The 23,295-nt window shown below is 40.7% G+C and overlaps 1 protein-coding gene across 3 annotated transcripts in view; it reads left to right on the top strand.

Annotated features, from left to right (window-relative positions):
* The window catches only part of snx27a (sorting nexin 27a), a 39,768-nt gene that overhangs the window by 1,153 nt on the left and 15,320 nt on the right, over nt 1-23,295 (top strand). For 2 of the 3 annotated variants that reach the window (XM_037794391.1, XM_037794392.1), the window contains exons 2-12: nt 3,814-4,039; nt 4,163-4,355; nt 4,759-4,823; nt 6,343-6,447; nt 6,660-6,738; nt 7,042-7,205; nt 8,314-8,403; nt 9,345-9,494; nt 9,767-9,895; nt 10,430-10,489; nt 10,682-10,730. In XM_037794391.1, the coding sequence (XP_037650319.1) occupies nt 3,814-4,039; nt 4,163-4,355; nt 4,759-4,823; nt 6,343-6,447; nt 6,660-6,738; nt 7,042-7,205; nt 8,314-8,403; nt 9,345-9,494; nt 9,767-9,895; nt 10,430-10,489; nt 10,682-10,730 (1,310 nt within the window). Of the gene's footprint in view, nt 1-3,813; nt 4,040-4,162; nt 4,356-4,758; nt 4,824-6,342; nt 6,448-6,659; nt 6,739-7,041; nt 7,206-8,313; nt 8,404-9,344; nt 9,495-9,766; nt 9,896-10,429; nt 10,490-10,681; nt 10,731-11,719; nt 15,986-23,295 lie in introns of those variants that run through there. The other variant, XM_037794390.1, reaches the window with a different exon arrangement.

A 23,295-nucleotide genomic window follows, 5' to 3' on the forward strand; every position in this document is an offset into this window, starting at 1 on the left:
ACATATATACATATATACATAGAGATAATATGATATATATATATATATATACACACACATATATACACATATACATATATATATATATATATATATACTTTACTTTACTTTATACTTTATTGTCAGACAGGTCTGAAATTTGTTTTGCATAACAGCAGCTCTGTTTGCAACATCACAGAAAGGACAAAGACAATAAACAAGGATACAAACATTTAAACATTACAATCACAGAAGACAATATTCAGGGCCCTTTAACACACATTTGATCTGGGATTAGGCTCCATATTTAGTTTAAGGATTGACTGATGCAAAAAAGAGTGCTTCAGTCTAACCTTATTAAATCGTGGAACCCTGTATCTCTGATTCGATGGTAACAGTTGATATTCACTGTTCAAAACATGATTGGGGTTAGAGACGATGTTGTTAGCCAGCCTTAAGATGTTATTATGATAGGCTGATTCATAGAGTTTCTCAAGGGGTTGACCAACAATCTTTGAGCAGATTTTCATTTGTTGGAGCAGTTTTGACTTTAAAGTAGTTGACAAATTCTTGTAACATGTAGTATATATATATATAAAATCTCTGACTTGCACTGAGAAAGTTCAATTGAAAAATAATTAAAGGTTAAAAACAATAGGTTGCTTTTAGACAAATATGGACCTGATAGAATAAAGGAACTTACAGGGAGCCAGGTAGCTACCTAACAGCTTGTTTAGCTCACCCTTTTTGTGCAGTGACTGTTTCAGCGTGGTTGTAATGAGGAAAATTTAAATCACAGCCTTTGTTGATATTGTATTGTCATAATGCATAATATGTGTGTTTTGACCCTGCCTTAAAAGACAGTGGAAGGCAGTGTCGTCTCTCATATTCAAAGTATGGTTGTGCGAGTGTGTGCACGTCTTGTCTTGCAGCTTGTCAGACTATATCCTTCACAACAGATGTGTTGTTTACATGGGCCAGTTTTGGGCTGTTGTTGTGTAGAGTTTTTTGCCCTTTATCCCTATCTGTGTACTTTATTGGCCTTGGTATACATCACTTGATCCAGGAGACATCTTGTAGAAGTGTTTTTTGTTTGGTCGAACACTTTCTGTTCATCAACTACTTTCTGTTTCATATAGCTGATACTTATAATTACTTGTACCTACAATACAATTTTAAGAGAAAGGATGTCCCCACAAAGCCTCCTTCTGCTCATATTTGCAGACGAATAGATTTACAAATGTCAATCTCCATGAGTAAACCAAACTAACCAACGATTCCCACCATGGTTGTAAACCTTGGCCCTATAATAAAGGGTGAATGCTGGGAAGCGTAAGAGGAACAAAATGTTAACAGTAAACAATTAAGTACAATTACTACAGTCAAAGTACATGTGTATGTGTGGCCTTTAAGCTTTAACATCAGGATTTGAGCAGTGAAATCATCTATTACTGTGACCTTACCATAGGTTAGAAAAAGGGAGAAGAGAAACAGAAAACAAGGAACACACTGGTCTACTTCTACTTGCTGAGGCATCAAAAAGGTCTCACATAACCTGTGTTTCCTCCATGTTTACTGCTTAATCTCTCTTTGGTCATATGACAGGACCATGTGATTTATTAACCAGCTTGACCATTTCGCAAAAACTCAAAAGAATCATCCGGTTAAGTATGTCATATGTCAGTGTATTTCTAATTTTATGAACAATGCTGCTTCACTGGTGATAACCAGCTAACTTGTGGTATTTTGTGAGTCTACTGCGTATAGTATACACTATATACTGCCTGAGTATAGTATGTAGGGCTGCCACTAATGATTATTTTCATTGTCGATTAATCTGTTGATTATTTTCTCTAGTAATCAATTAGTTGTTTGGTGATTTTTTTTGTTGAAAAATGTTAATAAGTGTTTCCTAAACCCCAAGATGACGTCCTCAAATTTCTTTTTTTGTCCACAATACAAAGACATTCAATTTACTGTCACAGAGGAGCAAAGAAACCAGAAAATATTCACATTTAAGAAGCTGGAATCAGAGAATTTGGACTTTAATTATTTTACTTTATTTACTTTACTTTAATTACTCAAACCGATTAATTGACTATTAGAGTAGTTTGCGATTAATTTGATAGTTTATTGCTGCAGCTCTAATAGTTTGTGAGGAACATCAGATTTTTCATAGTCACCTTTAGAAAGAAATTAAATGAAAAACTAAACTTGTTGCGCTCTAAAGGAGAAACATTTTTTAAAGCTTAACCTTAGTGATAGGCTATTCGTTGGTTAATTGCCTATTAATGAAATTCAGTTATCAGTTTTGATTATCGAAAAAAACAAATATTGCGAAAATATTTAAATCTTTCATTCAGTGAAAATACTCAATATCTTATCATTTCAGCCAACAAAATGTGAAGAGCTGCTTGCTTATCTCTAGTTCATATTGACATTTTGTTTGTTTTTTACTGTTTGTCAGGCATCTCTTTAGGCTATATTAAATTGTGACAGGAAGTTGTCAGTGTTTGCGATCTTTTATAGACTAAATATTTCATCACAACATATTCACTACACATCCACTTAGCCTAATTCACATTCTTCCAACCCCCTTTGTTGCTGATCGGCAAATGAGACACCTTCCTGGCAGGCATTGCTTTGCTGCTGTTTTTTCTAATAAGAGGATGATGGGATCAGAGTAGTGTTGAGACCAAAACTTCTCCTTCTATCTTCATCTTTTTTATACCCCCAATTTTGCTGAGGAATGCCGTCATGTCCATCTGTAAACCAGCTTTCCATCTCATTGTTGACTTTATGTTCTGCTACCCTCTCTTTGTCCGTTTCACTTATTCCCACCGTACAGATATACATTTCTAAGCATAATAGAGACATGGCATATAGTGTGGACAGACCTATGCTTGCTCAACTCCTCTCCTGTGTCTGTCCCGCTGTTTCTCATAGGAAGATTAGCAGAGACACCTGACGCTGCTGCCATCTGGCCTCAGCAAAGCCAAGAGGGGAGGTGTCTCACAGCACCAAAGGAAAAAGGGAGACATTAGAACTGACCTGGTTGCTCAGCACTCCCGACATTGTGTTTATCAATGGAGGACAAAAGGCTCTGACATTACCACACACCAGGAAAAGGAACAGGATGCGTATTTGCAGCGTAAAATATTATATAATTATGCCGTGCAGATCTGACATGAGTGTGGCATTATTATTAATATATTTAGGGATGCCAAACTGGCCTTATTGAATGGATTGGTTATTATCTGTGATGTGACTAATCCACATTAAATACAGTTTCTTTATCCGAGGCATTATAAAATTCAGTGTTTACACTATTAGTTGCATTCATTCATTCATTCATTCAGTCACAGCGGGCCGACGACTCCGTGTTTAGTGCCACAGCTATTCGTGGCCTCATGTTACCTTACATAAAAATGATTAGTTGCTGGATTTCAAATGTGGGGAATAGAGAACACTAGTATGGGACCGATGTTTGATATCGAGAGATGCCCTGAGTTGAGGTATTGGAATTGGTATCGGGAGAGAAATAGTTGGATTGGTGCATCCCTAATTATTATTTCCACAAGAGATGCAATTTGAAATATTCTGAAAAGCGGCATCAGTATACAGTATATAGGCTACACTAGTAATTTCCCACCATAGCAGCATGATAATATCAGTGCTGAATGCATGATCTGTTGTGTGTAGAGACTTGAATCATCGGCCACGTTGAAACATAACTAGCTCATGTGAAAAACGGTGGGAAAAGAGGGTTTTTAAAACTCTTTGCTGACTTTCTCTCTGTCTCTCTCTCCCTTTGTCCTCCATCTTTCCTTCCAGTAATGGTGTGAGTGTGGAAGGAGCCACCCATAAGCAGGTGGTGGACCTGATCCGCGCAGGAGAGAAGGAGCTGGTTCTGGCTGTGCTGTCTGTTCCAGCTCAGGAGGCTGATGGATTGGAAGGAGGAGAGGATGTCCAACCCAACTATGACTACAGCGACAAGCAGGCAGTGCCCATTTCCATTCCCACCTACAAACATGTAGAGCAGCACTCCGAGAGGTTTGTGGTGAGTACTGAATACTGATTCTTATTTTTTTCCCTAAAAACTTGTAGTTCTTGTTTGTAAACATCTGTTTCATCTCTAAAGCACCACGTTCTGTCTGTCCTGTCTTTGTCTCATTGACCACAGGTGTACAACGTGTACATGTCCGGGAGACAGCTGTGCTCAAAGCGCTACCGGGAGTTTGCCATCCTGAACCAGAACCTAAAGAGGGAGTTTTCCAATTTCAACTTCCCAAAGATTCCCGGTAAATGGCCCTTCTCCCTGTCCGAACAGCAGCTGGATGCTCGCCGCAGAGGCCTGGAGGAATATCTCGAGCGAGGTAGGCTGATATAGAAAGGTCACCGGCGTATAAACCCAATTGTGTGTTGATTTTCAACATGGACAAAGACAAAAGGTTTTTCTGTTGCCAATCCACACATTGTTCGAGAAGAATTACAGCTCCATTTTCAAAGGCTGACGTTCAGATACGACACGCTATTTATACCCACCAAAATCCATAATAGCCGTACAAAGGAAAAGAAGGAATCATTTAATGTGTACATGCAGGAATCATCTAGTTAGGATGGAAAATATGCCAAGCACTTCGATGTTCCACCGTACACGGATTATACTGTAAATGTGAACACAGGATACAGACAAAGTGACATTTAGCTGTCCTTTGTTTATTAGATTTACTTTGACCTCCACCCTTTCTCTCCATCTGCCTCTGTATTTGTCTCTAGTTTGCTCTGTGCGGATCATCGGGGAGAGTGACATCATGCAGGAGTTTCTCTCTGAATCAGATGAGGTATGCATCTCATTTATTATTGTTCTGATATGGACTGTACTAGAGTTGGATGTAGCTATTTCTAGCTGTAGCTTTGAGTTTTTCTTTGTCTTTCAAAACTTCCCCAATCATCTTGTAAACCAGAGAATCTGCACAGCACCACAACACAGTGGAAACTGATTATAATGATCACGTCTGTCCGGGTCAAATTGATCACAATTAGCGGATTATTATTATAACCGAATCTTGTTTTTGTGCATCATTTCTCATGCAGATTATCATCTAATTGACATTTGCATATGTATTACATGAAAGTACTGAAAAGGACCGCTTTGCTATTTACTGGCTCGCTGCCGCTTCTTCTGCCTTTTCCCTCACCGAGGGTGAGGCATTGCCGTTTTTGCCTGGCTCTGTAGCGCAAGCGTGCAGGCAGATGAACAGCGCCCCTTTGCTGGGACTCCTCACTCGCTCACCTGGTAGCGGCATGGAGGAAGACGGGCGCCGGTCTGCATGCGTGCCACAGAGCCAGTTGAGGGTCGGAAAAGGTTTCTCTTTGGGGGGATTACAGTATGTGACCAGGCATTATCAATCCACTTTACAAAGGCGCTTTCCCCGTGCGCATTTGTTTTTCATTCAGAGATGACTTTCCCTTTCCCGTCACGATATCAATGTGCACGCAACACCAGCCTTAGGTATCCAGCCGGAAAGCAGACGGTCTGCAAGGCAAAGTATTAAGGGAGTAAAGTAAATAACAAAACAAAAATTCAATTAACGTTAGTCTTACGTAGTTTTAAAATGTTTTTCCATATGTTGTCATGTATGAAAAGACCCAAAATGAACATTGTAAGCAGACTACTTGATTACTAAAAGCAAATTATTTAAACAGCGGTTTGGATAGGAATGATTCTTTCCCAAGCTTTTTGATCCATGTAAGCAGTTGATCACTATAAGCAGTTTCCACTGTACCTTGATTATTATACTAGTAATAGTCTTTTATTCAAGCTTTTCTAATAGATTGTATGGTTAGTAATGTATGTATCTGATATTGGGGATTTTGGGGAATTTAAAACTTATGGTGAAGTTATGAATATATCTATTTAACCTCCTTTAGTCCTTTAGTGTCAAAAGAGTAGGCTATTTGCCATAAACAAGCATCAGCAGTTATGGCCGTTGAGTTTAATTGCCTGAAAGTAGCTGGCTGCCCGTCACGTCTGCCAGCATGGAGTTTAAACGGGAGAGCCAAAACAATTAAACAGTTAATTGCATTGCCTTTCTAGTGTTTTGAGGAATGACCGCCATTAAATGCAAATGCAATAATACTGAATTAATTCAGCGCTTGCGCTTAAATAAACACAAATAGAAGGATTAGGACTTCTAACAGATGGAAGTTCGGGTTTAGTTATGTCTTGTTTGTTTGTTTCCAGAAGTACTTTCCACTAATTCAGAACAAACGCATGCATGCACACTCATACAAGCAGGCACACACCCTTGTTAATCCAGTTCTACAGCTGTTATAATTACGCGTTGCTTGGCTGTGCAGAACTACAACGGAGTGACGGACGTAGAGCTGCGGATAGCCCTGCCAGACAAGACCACCATCTCTGTCAGAGTCCGCAAGAACAGCACCACAGACCAGGTGTACCAGGTACGATCGCATGTCTTACACTTATATTGTACCGTTTATTGCCCCATTGTTTGGACATCTGAATCATGTCTACTGGTAAATACATGACAGTATAAATAAATATATGTTTTCAGTATAAACACACTTTATAGGAGATAAACATTCATGGTGCAATAGAAATTCTCAAACAGTACTTTTCTTACATAACTGACTCTGTGTTGCTCTTCCTGTAGGCATTAGTGATGAAGGTTGGAATGGACAGTATTATGGCGAGCTACTTTGCCCTTTTTGAAGTCATCAACCACTCCTTTGGTAAGAACTATATGCGTATTTGGTGTTCATGAGTGTTTCACAGGGAAATTCACAGAGCATTTTCACATATTGTCATGTGTTTAGTTTAAAAGCCGACTCTTGGGTGACCTCATCACATGACCACTAGTTTTCTAAATAAAGACCTGTATCATCCCACTGGTTAGTTTAGTTTATTGGGCCAAGGGGTATGTGCACTTTTGGACAGCAAGGGCAGGTGATTTTGTACAGGCTAGAATTAATTATTTTCTATTGAATCACCCCCCCCCCCCCAATCCTTCTCCTCCTTTCTATTATTTGTTGCAGTGCGGAAGCTGGCGCCTAATGAGTTTCCCCACAAGCTTTATGTGCAGAATTACACGTCGGCAGTGCCGGGGACTTGCTTGGCGCTCCGCAAATGGTTGTTTAGCTTCCAGGAGGAGGAGTTGCTAAGAGATAACCCGCTGGCACTGCACTACTGCTTTCACCAGGTAATAACAATAATTCAATCCCGCTTGACATTGACTTAAGGAAACTCAGCACAAAATTTGGTCTCCTGGGGTTTTTTTTCCTTCATGTGTTTATATACATGTTGGAGGTTTCAGCATTTTTTTATCATGCATCATTTCCTCCATAATGGAGGAAATGTACTGTATTACTCCACTCTTTTACTCTCAAATACTTATACTGGTGGCAGAATCTTCCAGTTCTCCATCTAGTTAATTATTCTCACAGTTAATAATCTGCTTTTACTGTGGCTTTTTGAATAAATCTGCAGTCAGTGTAAACACATACAGGTTCACTCATCCAGAGTCAATGCCTACTTGTTATTTCATCCAGTTTTCGTAGACATTTAACACAGTCTAATTATATAGTATCTTATGATGACACTAACAGTCCTTGACGCAGATATTTACCCTCGCCTGTAACTGACATCTTAACTAAAGTCACATCCTAAACAAAATTTCAAGCTACCACCAAATGTTGTGAGCGTTAAATGATTAGTCTAGGCTTTGAAATGTCACCACTTATGTACTTAATCAGGGAACCACAGAACCATGATGCTCTACAAGCTCTACAAACATTTCCATACATTTTTGAAGTATAAAGTGTGAGCTGGAAAAAAATAATCCTCTAATGCAAATGCACTAAAAATAACCATAGCAGCAGCAGCAGCAGCCTTTAGGGTGTCCGCTGACCAATAAAGGTCACACCCTGAATCATTTTAGGCATGTGAGGTTCAGCAGTGACCCTTCACAGCGATTTCTACCAGTAAAGTCAGCAAAACAATGAATTGAAACTCGCTATTAAGCTCTGTAAAGCCGAGGGAAGCTGCATAAATCTCTATAGGTTCATCTCTACGAGCGAGCGACCCCTTTCACAATGTCATTTGATGCATTTTTATTATAGAAATTTTGATTATAGCCACTTTAAAATACAAAAAGAGGTGCCGTCATTGGTTGAGCATGGTTACTTGAGACTAAATATGTTCTTGCTAAATGTTTTTAATGGATAATCATTTTTGTGCAGCGACCTCAAATAATAAATGGTGTTGTATCTCTTCCTACCACCTCATCCATCCCCCCTCTGTCTGTCCAGGCATTGGAAGATGTGAAGAAGGGATTCATAAAAACAGAGGACAAATCCTACCAGCTGCAGAAGCTGGCAGAGCAGCGCAAGATGGCCACGGTCAGTCCTACAGACCAGTCTTTGTTCGGGGAGGGGATTGGGATGACTACACTTTTTGCCTGCTGACCAGAGCCATCACCAAAACGTTACCGAATAGAAATGGACAGAAAAGTCAGAAACGCTTTCACACTTATAGGGAATAAAGCCCTCTGTGGTGTAAACAGAGATAAAGCCATTGAGTAAATATTGATGTTTGTTGAACATTAACTGAACGGTGGCATGTGTGTGAGTGTGAGGCCTTCTGTGCGTAGATTTAAACTACATTCACAGCCATGTAGCCACCCAGCACAACATTTCCAAATGTTAGGCAGCATCTGATATCAGACATGTTCATGCAAACAAGAACATTTGCTTCATCAGGATCAGGGACTAAAGAGAACTGGGTGGAGAAACCCAAATATTTGCTTGCCGTTCACCCTTATTTGTATATCGCAAACAGTCTGTATTTGCATGAAAGAGACACCGGAATGAGAATATAGTGATATCACAATGTAGTGGAATAGAAGTAGAGATTATCATACCCCCGCGACAACGTAGTCGGTGGTATATAGAGCTCCGCGTGTCCATCCTTACGTACGTTCGCGTGTCACACTTTTTGTTTCAAATTTGGTATGATGGTTGACCGTGTGGTGTAGTTGTGCCTTTTGAGGGTTAGAAGTCCAGGGTGTCCAACATTTTTTTAAATTTTGGCCAAAAACTGTGTTTTTCTACGACTTCAATTTCGTTTCCAGAGTACAACTCAAAAACTATTTAACTTAGGAACTTCAAATTTGGTGAGGAACTCTGGTCACAGCCCAAACTGCTTGTTACCTGGAGTTTAAGAGTATTTGCATTAAGGGAAGAGATGTAAATCTAATCTTATTTAGATTGCCATAACCTGGTTGCTTACCGTATTAGTGACTGATGTGTGTGTGTGCGTGTGCTCTATAATACCCTGCTAGTACCTGAGTCTGTTGCGGACATGTGAGGGCTACAATGAGGTGGCGTTCCCCCACTGCTCCTGTGACTCCAGGAGGAAGGGACATGTCATCACAGCGATCAGCATCCATCACTTCAAGCTGCACGCTTGTACAGAGGACGGCACGCTGGAGGTGAGTGTTTGTCTCTGCTATAAAAACATATAAGAACACAATACAAGCAGAGGATCCAACTCATCACTCTTTTCTTTTTTCCATTTAGTGAAAATGCAGTACATTGTCGTATAAAACAGTTTTGGCTTTAACTTATATAATAAAATCAAATCCTGTATTTTCCAAAATAGATTTCTCAGATACTGAATTGTGTATCAAACCACTTTTAATTTAAACATTTATATGCCTATATCTATGCATGGGTCTTACTTCCTGTAAACTCTCTCCCTCAGAACCAGGTGATAGCTTTCGAGTGGGCGGAGATGCAGCGCTGGGACACTGATGAAGAGGGGATGGCTTTCTGCTTTGAATACGCCAGAGGAGAGAAGAAACCTCGCTGGGTCAAGATCTTCACACCATATGTGAGTAGGCACACACTGTTGGACATGTTTTCAGGTTTTTAAATTGTGTTTATGTATTAATTTATATACTTGTAGGGCTGTGTATTGGTACGAATCTGGCGATACGATGCGTATCATGATACAGGGGTTGCAGGTTCAATATATTGCGATGTATTCTGATATTTAAATCTAATTTTAGGAAAATTGTCATAGTAAAAATAGGCATACAATCTGAGTAAAAACAAATTGCTTGCATTTATCACGGTCCCTGTTAACATCCAACTTCATAGCACTACTTTTGTGAAGCCTGAACACGAATCTTTGCATGTAAACTATTAATTGAGAGTTGATACATTATCACAAAACATAATATGGCGATACTCAAGTGTTTATATTGTAAACATATATATTATATATTTTCTTACACCCCTACTTTGTTGGAATTTGCAGTTTTAGTGTGACATATGTTGTAATTTTTAAAAGAAAAAAACTGGTCACTGTGACTGTGCTGTATTGGAAGGCTGACTCGCAATTCTGTTTGCTTTTCTCTCCCAGTTTAACTACATGCATGAGTGCTTTGAGCGGGTCTTTTGCGAGCTGAAGTGGAGGAAACAGGTAAGGACCACTCCTTTCCTCTCTCATTGTGGGAAGCACATGACTCCAGCCAAGTCTGGCATTCTAAACTTAGCTTATTTTTACATGTTTCTTTTACAAATACAATAAGACCCCTCAGATGTTTTCTTCAGGCTTTTGTTTGTTATAATTATTAATTTAATATTTCTTGTGTATTGATTTCTTTGCCGTCAGGTTGAGGAAGAGGCATCTGACAAAGACAACAAAAACTGCAGTAACAATGGTAAGCAGCAAGATTTTTTATTTTTTTGTCCTGAATACAAAGTGACAACAATGTTGGTAACACAGCTGATGAAACAAAGCACCAACACTGAAGGGTAAGAGGCTAGATTTTATCTAGGGCAAATTATAAAGAAATATGTATTCAGACGTGGCACTGAGTGCTGCTTTGAATGACAGCACCCATCAAGCACCATGAATTATGCAAACAGTTCCTGACAGAAACTAAAAGGGCAAGGGCAGGGAGAGGATTTCAAGTATGTTACCTTCTATTATTTCTGCGTATTAAAAGCAGAAGTATATGTGTACGTTTTACTAGTTTATAAGTAACTTTAGTGCAGTCACGTTAAATTACACACGGCCCTAAAAAAAAAGGTGCTTTCAGGGAAGCTTGTGTTTTATTATCTCTCTTGTGCAGCTCCTATTGCATCATAAGGAACTGAAAGAGGGGAAACAAAGCAGAGGAAAGGGTGCATTTTATAGACAATTCACCAGAGCTTCACAATGTACATATCTAAGGAGAGAGTAACTTCTACTCCAGTGCTATCAGATTACTGTGAGAGCACATATACAGTGAAAAAGTATTCAGAATAGAGACGCATTTATAGACATGTGACTCGCTATCTCCAAGAGACCCACACAAGAGAGGGAAGTTGAAACTATTTGTCCCATGTGAGACAGCACAAGACCAGCAAAACAAGTATGTGGACAAACAACTGCAAGGCTAAAGGATGAGTAACCAGATAAAGAACAGGTCAGGACTGAGAAACTGAGGACATCCAGATGTAAGACGAGGGACTCTGCATGCCACGAAAGGCATTTGTGGAATCACTTATTTCAAGCACAGTCGAAATTCAGGGAAGTTTCTTAGCGACAGTGTTTGCTGAGACACTGACCGATGTGTGTTGTGTTGTGACAGCATTTTCACAAGTCACATGGCATGTGAAAAAAAACAGCCCATCATTCCAACTGAACCGTCTCTCTGTGTTCTAGAGTATCTGCCTCCTCTGGAGACGCAGCAGAAGGGATGGCGCCACCTAGGGGGTGAGATCGCAACTTCCTAAAATCATATTGTCATCACTCGAACTAGAAACTGGTCCACACTTGCATCATCACAGCCACCCCAGAGAGCGCCCATCGACAAACACAGAACCGAGTGAAAGACCAAGGCGATCCATGCCCCCCCGCAAAAACAAAAACCGGAAGTGACCGATTCGGGAAATTGGAATAGCCACACTTTTAACCGACCCCAGGGATTACACGCAGCAAGAAGAGCAAATGAAGGAAAAATAGACAAAAGCCAACTTTCATGTCATTTACTAGATCTCCATAGAGTGTCTGTTTTCCTCCATGCACCTATCTGTCCTGTGATGCGGGGCAGAACACGAGCAGATTCTCGCCACTGGTTGAGATGTAACGCTTACATACGGCGTGTGACTGGACAGGGTCACCACAGCGCCGCGGCACCATTTGCGCAAAGGGAGCACCTCGATGAATCCTTGACGAGGCCACTGGACGAGGATAGGATTGTCGAACACGACCGGCTCGGCCCAGAGCCTCCAGCGTGGCCCCTCGTCTGATGAACTGAGCCGAGATGAAAATAAGAATGGAGAGATTCAGAAAAACTGGGTTTTCACCTCTTCAACAGTTAGTGATACAAAAAGAAAGCAAAGTCATGCTTTCCACCGATGATGGACATTAACACAAAATGATGTTTTCTATCCGTAAAGTCAGAAGTATTCTGTCTTTGTCAGAAAACATAGGCGACACAAATGTATCTGAAAAAGGATTTTGGGTTCATAATTATGTGTATGTTTAACAATCTTACTTCTGGTAAAATATAGATTAATTTAAGAGATATAATAATTGGTTTCTTGATCTAACACAATGAAACACTAACTGAATTGCATTCAAGCTGCTCTAACAAATCAGAATTGTTCACCTTTTGTTCTGGTGTAACCCACAGTACCCACAGAATGACGTCTGTTGGCCATTAATGTCAGTATGTGTGTTTATCCCCATCGCGAGTGTTTTATTGTGGTGATTTTGCAGAGCTTGTGAGGTGAGAGAAAGATGCGTTCTCATCCTCAGCTCTGCGCAGGGATGATTTCTCGAACAAATGGTTGACGGGCCAAATGTTTTTGAAATGGCACACATCCTGACAGACGGATTGTGAATATAAAATAAAGACAGGACAGGAGGGTTTTGTCTGTCGAGCTGCAGTTTTCAGAACAGGCAGCAGAGAGCAGCAGAGCGCAAGACACATTTAATTATAGTCTCTGAGAAGAAATATCTTCTCAGCTTCTTAAAAGAGTGATCCCTCGGGCTCTGTAACTCACCCAAAAGTATCTCCGCAGTTTGTCCATTAACCACGTCAGGAGGACAGATGGTGTGTGTGCGCGTATGTGTGTGTCGTACAGAGTAGATGGTGCATAAAGTTGTGTAACTGCAACCAGCATACATAGCAATGCAGGCAGCCGTCTGCCTCTTACTGCACCTAAATTGGTACAGTATTAGTCGTGTGTGTGTGCGCACATGACGTATGATTACATGACAGTTTTACAATTTACACAGATTTCTGTTTTAGAGCAGCATTTCAGTTTCTTTTCACATTATTTTTTTCTCTTTGTAGATGTTTTGAAAACATTTGTGTCTCACTTTAAGTGTGTAGAAAGCAGGTTTACATGCTGACAAAATCTTCTGATTGGAGACATGGTGCGTTAAATGTGCTGATTTCACCTGAATGCAATAGAGTTTTGTTTATCCCACTAATAACGGCTAGTAGTAGTTTATCTCGACTGACTCATTACTGACTCATTCTTGAGCTTCACTCGCTGTCGGGCAGCGACAAAAAAACTGAAAGAGAGTGATGTTGGTTTATTTTTAATCCCACTGACCTAGAGCACAAGTTCAAGTTCCACTTTAGTTAAAGTATATATTTTCTTTTTTACAGTTGAGCTCTGCTCTCGGTTCAACAAAATGTTTAATTCATGCCTACGTTTAGTCATAATTTGCTTCCCGCCAGTTACCTTGGAGCTACGCTTGTTAGTGTGTGTGTGTGTATGCGTGCTGTTTGCGTGCGTGCGCGTGTCCTCTATGTTTATCATTGACATTGCTGATAAGCTTTTAGGCTCTGATTGGACGTGTCTGATGAGCTGCTGGTGTGAGAGCCAGCGAATGAAGATGGGGTTTTGTATCTGTACGACAGCAGAGACACCAGACAGATGGAGACAAATGGGAGGCGTCTCCTGTTGTCTCGCTAAACATTCACAGACGCTCACATGCTTTTTTCAGCACAGAAAACACACACACTCATCCCTGTCTCCCTGCGACTCCGTTTGTTGTTTGAAAATCGCAATATATTTTTTATTTGTCATCCAGCCTCTGAGGACAGGCCTCGGTTTTACAACAGCAATACATAGGTGTGTTTTACACACACACACACACACACACACACACACACCACAGATAGCTGGATTGTGAAGAAACTGCAATGTGCAGATTGCTGGATGGTCATTCTGACAGCCAGAGTAATGGCCAATTTAGAGATGGATGACATAAGAATTGGAGCTGTTCAACCATGATGATGATTTTTTTTTCTGTATAAGATGTAGAGGGAGAGGCAGATAGAGGTGGTGCGACTGTGTGTTGGCTTTTCTGTCCTATGCTCGTACTCTCTCCAGGTTGGCCTCCCGTCATCACAGGGGGATGCGGTTGCCGTGGCAGCACCACGTTGGCTCAACACGCTCAGTGTTCCTTTGATTCCTGTCAGCCAACTGACTCACTCCTCCCAATATTGTATTCAAAGCAGTGTTTTTTTGTGTTTGATGTTTGTTCTCTGTCCCCGTGGCTCATGCTGCTGTGAATAGGCTTTTAGAAAGCTGCTGTTTTGTTTTTTTAATATATTTTCGTGTTTCGGTTCGTCTCGTCCGCGCCAGGTGCCATCTTCCGCTCAGTCTCAGTCACAGGCAGGTGCACATACCATCAGTCTTCGTCCGTGTCCGCCATCGGTGAGATAAATGTCATTGTAACAGTGTTTAGGTGAAAGCAGAGAGATGACAGGAATGTTATGAAGCACGTCTTTGTACGGTCGGCCCGTGTTTGTTCGTCAGTGTGCGCTGTGCTGTGGGCCACCTGTGTTTGTGTTTGAGATGCTGGAAAGCCTTGGCTTGCAACTGAATGATTATTTACATAACGAGGGTTGAATTATTCCACACAGGACTTAACAGATAGAATAATGTTTGGATGGTACAGGAAACATGGTGGCAGTAGAATAAAAAAAAATGAACTTGTCCATGTGTGGACCGCATGTGAGGCTCAGGAAGTTAGTGTTCATCACAACCCGCCACTGCTCGTCTGAATGATGCTGTTGCTATAGTAACACATTGTTGGAATTCTCGTGCCAAATCAGCACTGATTTCCATCACATCATTCAGAGGCAGATATTGTGTAAGATATTTTTCTGTTCATTCGAATTCTACAGCATTTCAGAGTCCAGTGTTGGAAGAGGCATTTATGAGTCTTTCCTTTTGACACTGTAGGTTCAGTCAGAGCCGCTACGTTAGTCTCATCATCAGCGCTTTTTGTGTAGACGTGATGTCCGTCGACCTTTGGAAACACACACACACACACACCCGGCTCGGAGGACATTAGCTGCTGGTTTTCCCATTTCAGCTGACGGGTCCTATGTGACTAACATGAAGGGTGGATGTAAGTGCAGTTTTAATAAGTGTTAGCCTCCGTGTAATTAATTTCTGTCCATTGCTTTGAAACACGGGGCTTTTCCACGGCAAGTAGGCAGCAACGTTAATTAAACAACCTAAGCCTCGTTTGTCTGTCTTCAGCATAACCTTGTAAATAGTTGTTTTAAAAATAGAAAAAGAGAATATCTCTTGGACAAAATGCACTCTTGTTTCTCCAACTCAAAAACTTTTATTTATTTAAACAGAAATTATAAAGATTGGGGAAATGATGGTGTTCAACGCTAGAGCCACTGTTGATCATTAATTTTGTGCGTGGGGAACGGCTGTGTGGAGGATTAACTAACTACACAATGAAACAAGCTGTTTAAAAGAGATCTAAAAACATCAAATAACAGCTGATGCAGGCTACAAAATGGAAAGTTTTATATCTAAAAAAAAAAAAACACATGAAGGTTTACTAACCAATATAAGAAAAAGGAAAAAAAGGTTTGAAAATGTTGTGTAGAGTAATAAATTGTAACAATATTTTAAATAAAGTTATATATTGGGAACAAAAGGTGTTGGTCTGAACTTATTTACTCTCCAGGACATAAAGATGAACCATCTTCTTTATGGTGGCAGTAATCTGAATTAGCTTCCAGGAAGCTTCTCACCAGCTGTTAAACGATAAAGCACTGAGGTTGTGGTTATCAATGTATGGATTATCTTCCTTTCCAGTGGGACCTGGCCAATGTCATAAGACATAAAGCGAAAAAGCAGTGCTCGTCTGGGACCAATTAACATCTCGAAGGAAAATAGACAAGTGAATCTAATTCGCTTTTAATGTCTTTAAATGTGAATTGGTCAAAAAATGTTACAGCCGTGCTGAACAAATTGCTTTTAATGAGAGTTTCTTCTGTGAGCTGCCAAGCAAGGTGACGGCAGAGTCTCATTCATGCATTTCTTCATTCAGTCTTTACTTTAAACCGCCTCGCTTTGGGAGAGAGAAGTAATTTGTGCATGTGTGTGGGTGGCATTTATGTAAATGCGGTGCGTATTGAGTCGCTGGTGGTAACTGTTAAGTTCAGAGCTAAATTGTTTGTCACACAATGACTGAGTTAAGGAGGTGAAGCTGATTTGACAGCGATTTCTGTTTTTCCTCAACGCTTGTAACTACAGTGTGCAGCCTGCTGTTAGAGAAGTGACAAGGAACAAATGTGACAGTTTGCTGGCAGGAAACATTTCCCTTATTCCTGTTTCTGTAGCTTAAAGGGGTTTAAGTTTGAATTTAAAAGTACAATGTCACTACTTTTTTGGAGCTAAACAAATGACAGAACCGACCAAAGTGACTGTACTTGATTACATCTCTCATTTATGAGCAGCCGTGTTGTGCTGCAGTCCTTTACTGTCCACTCTTTTATTAAAAAATGCACATTTCCTGCCTGAAAACAGCCCCAGGTCTCCAGGAAAAGGGAGAAGTGCTGCACAGTACATAACAAGTCCCCTGGCAGGGAGCAATAAAAGGTCCACATTGAGCAACGGGAGTATTGTGACATTTCGATGGTCACATGCTGCACAGGTCTTTATGTCGGTCACTGTGCTCAACAGGAGCCGTGGCAGTCCGTGAGGAGGTAGTGGGGAAACTGATGTGAGGCATTATTCAAAGCAAAAATACAGGGCCTCTTAATGCACCCAGTGGAAGCAAGCCCATAAAATGTTGTGTGCATTGGCAGCGCCGAGGTGAAAATACTCATCTCATTAGAGCTGTTTCACGTGGGCACTATGTGCTGACTGCAGGCTGCCATCCTGACTCCACCACCTGCCCTCACTTTCCATTTTTCTTATTAATTTAAACTCTCCAGTATTCATACTCATTATTCATCAGGTGTGACTATTGAACATTCTACGGTCTGTTATTTCTTTATAGCAGACCGCTGCTATGTATAAGAGACCGTTGCTACGGACGCAGTTCGGATGTCGGACTCTGGAGGACCATTTTTACAAGTCATATAAGTGATTTCTTAAGTAAGTAGCTATGTAATAAATGGGATAATGTTGTGAAATAAACTCCTTCAGGGCGATGCAGGGCTTCGCGTCGGGGTCCACCGCATCGCCATGAAGGAGGTTTATTTCACAACAATGAAACATATTGTACATTATCCCGTACTGGTTAATCCTTAATTAAACTGTTTCTAAGTAGCATATATAGTCTTAATACTTGAAAAACCACTGTCTGTAGCCAACGTTGGCTCTGCAATTCATTTAGCAACCATAACCGCAGCCTTCCTACCTCTAACACTGTCTTTGCTGTAAAACTCAACTGATAGTTGATATTAAGTAAAGACTCCAGTAATACCCAGAAAGCACAGATTTGGTGATTTGTTGATTTGCAGGTCAATTTTTGTCCAAACATCTAGTTTTAAACTGGTTCTAGAGAGAGCCTTTCGCATTTTTACATTAAGGCCTGAATGCCAACGTAGTTCTCCGACACAGTTGTGAAACTGCGGTAACATGAACCGCAGAGTGCAAAACTGTGGTACTGACGGCTGGCTTCCGTTGCTCCTAAAGTAGTGTTATTACGGTAAGGATGACCTCTGAGCGAGGCGAACGGCGTTACCACAGTTTTGCCCTCAGCAGCTCACGTTACTGAAGTCTTGGAAAGGAAGGAAGTGAGTGAGTGGAGAAGTATTCAGTTGGTTGCAATATGCAACCACACCACTAGATGCCGCCACATCCTACACACTGTACCTTTAAGGGTCATTTTGAATGCAGGACTTTTTATTGTAATGAAGCTTATTAAAGCTGGGGTATTGCTACATTTAGTGGTACAGGTAGCGTTTAAAACAGGTAACCGCAGGCAGTCCAAATTCATTGTAGCCGTGGCCTGTCTGCTCCTCCGGTGTGACTGATAGCAGTAAGTGCAAGTTTTTGCAACTTGAGGCTTGCCCTCTAGACATGACCGTTTTAGCCTCTGGCCATTTGTAGTTTGAATCACTTCACCGGCTGTGTGTCTCCAATACTCGCTGCCTTGACCACCCAGCTGCACACGGACCACAGAGAGATGTGCCGACGCTTTTCAGGTCCGGTAGAATCTAACTTTATGTTATCTCTGTTGATCCAGTTTGTTAGCTTGCTTCCACGGCTGCACAAGGCTGTGTTTGTATGCCAATTTGTTTCACATGTGGCAACGGGTTGTTGAAATGGGCAGCAGACGGGATCACACAAATCCAAAACAAAAGCACAGAAGGAGAAACATACTGGCTGTAGCGTTGTTGTCAGAGAGGCCAGTATTTTAATTTAGCATGTTTCCTTAATCTCTGATGACACATCATGGCCATTTTATGATTTATTACAGTAAATATATTACATATTGGTCCTTTAAAACTTGGTCAGAAGGAAGGTAAGAGCGACTTTTAAAAATGAAGTGTAAGAAAGTCTAGTTTAAAACGGGGCTAAATTTGATTACAGATGTCTAGGTTTCATAAAACCACTATCTTTTAACATACATGTTTTTCATCTAAATGTTTAGATGTGTTTTGACCTGCGAATTACCAAATCAATCCTTACTGGCATAACTTAAACAGTGTACAAAGTTATGATCATTGAACAGAGAGAGAATTCAGACCTAAGATGGATCAACAGGCAGTGGTTGAATACTCTGAGTAGTGAAGAGGAGGAGAAGGTGAACTCTCTTGTCCTTGAATAAGAACACCGCTTCTGAACAGATGACTGATTTTAACTGTCAGGCTGGAATAATGTCCTCAGGCTAGTGGTCACACCTGAGCGAAGATATGTTAAGCCCACTTAACATCCACTTGTGTTTCTGCAGTGTGGTAGTCTCTCCACACATGCCATTCTCAGTTTTATACAGAAGCAGCTGTGGCCGTCTTAAACTGTTGGATTTATTCTCTATCTGTCTGTCTCTTCTTGTGTGTTTTATCCACTGTGCTGAGCAGATTGCTTTTTTTGTGTCTGCATCCCAGAATAGAAGGATGGATCTGAAATCTCAAAGTTATATAACAATAAACATGTAATGTATAATTAAAAGGCATAACAGCTTTAAATTAAGACTCCTTACACGCTTCAAGCATAGAGGTACTGGATTATCGCTGTTTGTTTTTCCTCATTTTAATAAACCCATTTGAGTTGCACTGAATTGCAGCATTCTCCAGAGAGGAGCAACCAAGGGCGAGTTAGTTGTGTGAGGTATTACAGACGTCAGTTGTGTGTCATGAGATTTAAATGCTATTTCACGCTTAATATTACAGTACTTCAAAAAAGAGTTTTGATTTCTGGTGTTGCATCAAATTACAGCACATTCGCAGGTATGTTTCACCGTTAAGCTCAAACACATTTCTGCAGTTTCTGGGACATACTAGTACTTTCATCTTTTAGTCTCAGATTTTTCTGTAGCTCTATAATGGTGAAGAAAATAACCGGCATCTAAAATAATCTGTGTCTGATGATTCCAACCTGATTACATTTTATCTGACAGATTCATCAAATGATATTAAAAGGATAAATAGCTGCTCAACCATGAAAGTCACTTTTGCACTCGTTCTGATTCCATCATTGGAATTAGGCACCGTTTAAAGGGGCACTCAACCAGTTTTACACATTAGTTTTCTCGTCCAACATCGTTTGTGAAATAGTCACAAAATTTAATCCATTTGATTTGTGTACATAGACACAAATTTAGCTTTTTTTTCGTGGCACTCAGCCCAACTTTCAACAACGTATTCTTTGTGCATTTTCTTACGAATGTCAAGCCGCGTGTAACGCATGTGTTAATTTCTCCTCCAGTCTTTTCAAAATAAAACTACTTAATTAGGTTTATGCAACAAAAGTACTTGTTTAGGTTTATGCAACAAAACTACTTGGTTAGGTTTATGCAACAAAACTACTTGGTTAGGTTTATTCAACAAAACTACTTAGTTAGGTTTATGCAACAGAACTACTTGGTTAGTTTTATGCAACAAAACTACTTAGTTAGGTTTATGCAACAAAACTACTTGGTTAGGTTTATGCAACAAAACTACTTGATTAGATTTATGCAACAAAACTACTTGGTTAGGTTTATGCAACAAAACTACTTAGGTTTATGCAACAGAACTACTTGGTTAGGTTTATGCAACAGAACTACTTGGTTAGGTTTATGCAACAAAACTACTTGGTTAGGTTTATGCAACAAAACTACTTGGTTAGGTTTATTCAACAAAACTACTTAGTTAGGTTTATGCAACAGAACTACTTGGTTAGTTTTATGCAACAAAACTACTCAGTTAGGTTTATGCAACAAAACTACTTGGTTAGGTTTATGCAACAGAACTACTTGGTTAGTTTTATGCAACAGAACTACTTAGTTAGTTTTATGCAACAGAACTACTTAATTATGTTTATGCAACAAAACTACTTAGGTTTAGGAAAAGATCGTGATTTGGCTTAAAATAACTCTGGAAGTGCTGGAACTTAAATACGGAAGTTACGTGACAAATAAATCAACATTTGCTTCTGGTTTCATGTGAAGAATTGAGCCAATCAATGCCTAACCTTAACAATCTCGCTAGAGTTTCCCCAGTTTGCTGGCTCCCTTGTAGCCACTGCTGTTTCACAAGGGACACTAACACCGGTCTCGTGAGCAAAAGTCCAGTGTATTTTGATCCACCCATCCACCCCAACCTCCTCCCTACGCAGCGTTCGCTGCTCTTTATACTTCCCAGTTTACAATTACCTGGATTACATAAGAATTTATTTTGTGCTGACCATCACAAAAAAAAATGGGAAATTCGTGTCTATATACACGAATCAATACATTCAATTTCGTGACTATTTCATGAACTGCTGAACTGCTCCACGAGGAGTTCTACTCAGGCTGTGAAAACAGTTGTTATTTTGGCCTCTGCTCCTTTAAGTGTTTGTCTTTTTTTTTTTAATCTGTCTGTTGTGAGTCAACCAATTTTATGAAAGGGAAATATTAGATTGCTTCAAAGAAGTGACTGAACAGATGAGTGTCATTATTCACCGTGACATAAAACTTCATTGATTTCCTCGGGTTGGAAAGTGAGTAAAATCCCTCAGTAACTAAACTTATGCCTTTGCCGATGCTTTTAGGTCCCTGAGTAGAAATTAGTTGGAAGGAGCCCCATGAATGAAGTTATTTGTAGCTTTTCTTGGCATGTTGAATGCCTTTTATCCTAATATCCTCTACCATTAAAGTAAGAAATCAGAGCGCGACAGTAGCCAGCACTATAGAGAGCAACCAGACGCTGGTGACTTATTGTTTAAGAGGTCTGTGTACCTCAGGTCGGACACCTCGTGTCCACTTAACCTTGTGACCACGGCGGCCCGGGCTGGTTATATGGCAGTCTGTAAAGGGAGTGAATGTGGTTTGGCAGGATTAATCAAGCCTAACGACACATCTGTAGGTAGGCTCGCTGGGAGGAGTGAGCATCAATCAACGTCTGGAGCATCTCTCTCTCTCTTTCTCTCTTTCTCTCTTTCTCTCTCTCTCTCTTTTTCTCTCTCTCTCTGCTTCTCGTCAGCCGTATCGACCAGTGCTTTGGGCCCTTGGTAATTAAAAGGCATTGATCGGCCTCAGCTGCAAGATGTCGGGGAGCTTTTATGCAGCAGAGCACGCTGGGACACTTAGAGAGAACAGGTGTGCATGCATATGGGTGGGTGTATGAAATGAGTGCGTTGTGCAAATGTTTAATGTAGATTATGAATTAATGTGTTTTCATGCAATATGGGATCTCCGGCTGTGTTGAATTTTTTTTTCTTTTTTAGGTAAACTTGTAGGCTTCTTCCTGCATGGTTCATTTGTATGCTTTGCAGTGATTGCATCTTTTTAGCTTACATATGGCCACCCCGTTTACACAGTTATAGAGCCGTGTGAGGCCCTAATGGGCCTCCAGTGACATTCAGTTGAATTAAACCGTCTGGTAAAATATCTGAGGCCTGGGAGAAAGCTTTAGGTCAGCGCGCTCTTATTAAATCAGAAACTGTAGGGATTAAAAAACAACAACATCTGATTGATTCTACGCACACGCAAACCCTGGGGCTCATCTTTCCCATGGACACACACACACACAAACACACACACATACTCTTCGCACACGTTCTCGCTCTTCTTTTATTCCGTCTGAGTGAACACAGTAAATCTAAGTGCTGCTAGATTGCTAACGCAGCACATTTTTCGACCTCGCGAGAGAGAGAGAGAAAGAGAGAGAGAGAAAGAGAGAGAGAGGGAGAGAAAGAGAGAGAGAGAGAGTGAGAGAGAGAGTTAGCCCATCAAACAGGGGGCCTTGGCTGAGTAAGGACCAGCACACTGCTATAAATACACCCCTGACTCTTTACTCAGTCTGGCACACTGACTGAGTGACACAGTGAGGGCCACAAACATTCCCCACGCCTGATTGACACATACTTGCATGAAAATATGTCTCTAATTTCTGTTTATTTCTGTAGTATATATTTTCCCTTGTGGTGTGATATACTGCGGTGGCCTTTCATTTGATGTCTGTGACTGAGTTATGCTTGTCTGAGCACCCATCTCCCTTGCCTCTGTCCCTCATAAATCCGATGAATTACCCAGTATGCACCCCCTCTTTTCCTCCATTAACCCTCCCCTCCTCTTCCTCCCATCTCTTCCCTCCTCCCCCCTTCTTCTTCTCTCTTCCTGAACTAGTGATCAATTAAGGCCCTGTCCAGCTCTCACAGCACGTCAGCACTTTCTCTCCTCCTCTTATCCCCTCGCCTCCCTCTGTCATTTTTCTCTTCCTTTTTTGGGTGTCGGGCCAGCCACTGTCAACACACACGGAGAGATACCGAGCAGACCAAAGGTGGTAGAAAAAAGAGGATCCTTTATTTTCAGGATGAGAAATGCTC

This window comes from Sebastes umbrosus, chromosome 15 (assembly GCF_015220745.1).
Source record: "Sebastes umbrosus isolate fSebUmb1 chromosome 15, fSebUmb1.pri, whole genome shotgun sequence".
NCBI lineage: Eukaryota > Metazoa > Chordata > Actinopteri > Perciformes > Sebastidae > Sebastes > Sebastes umbrosus.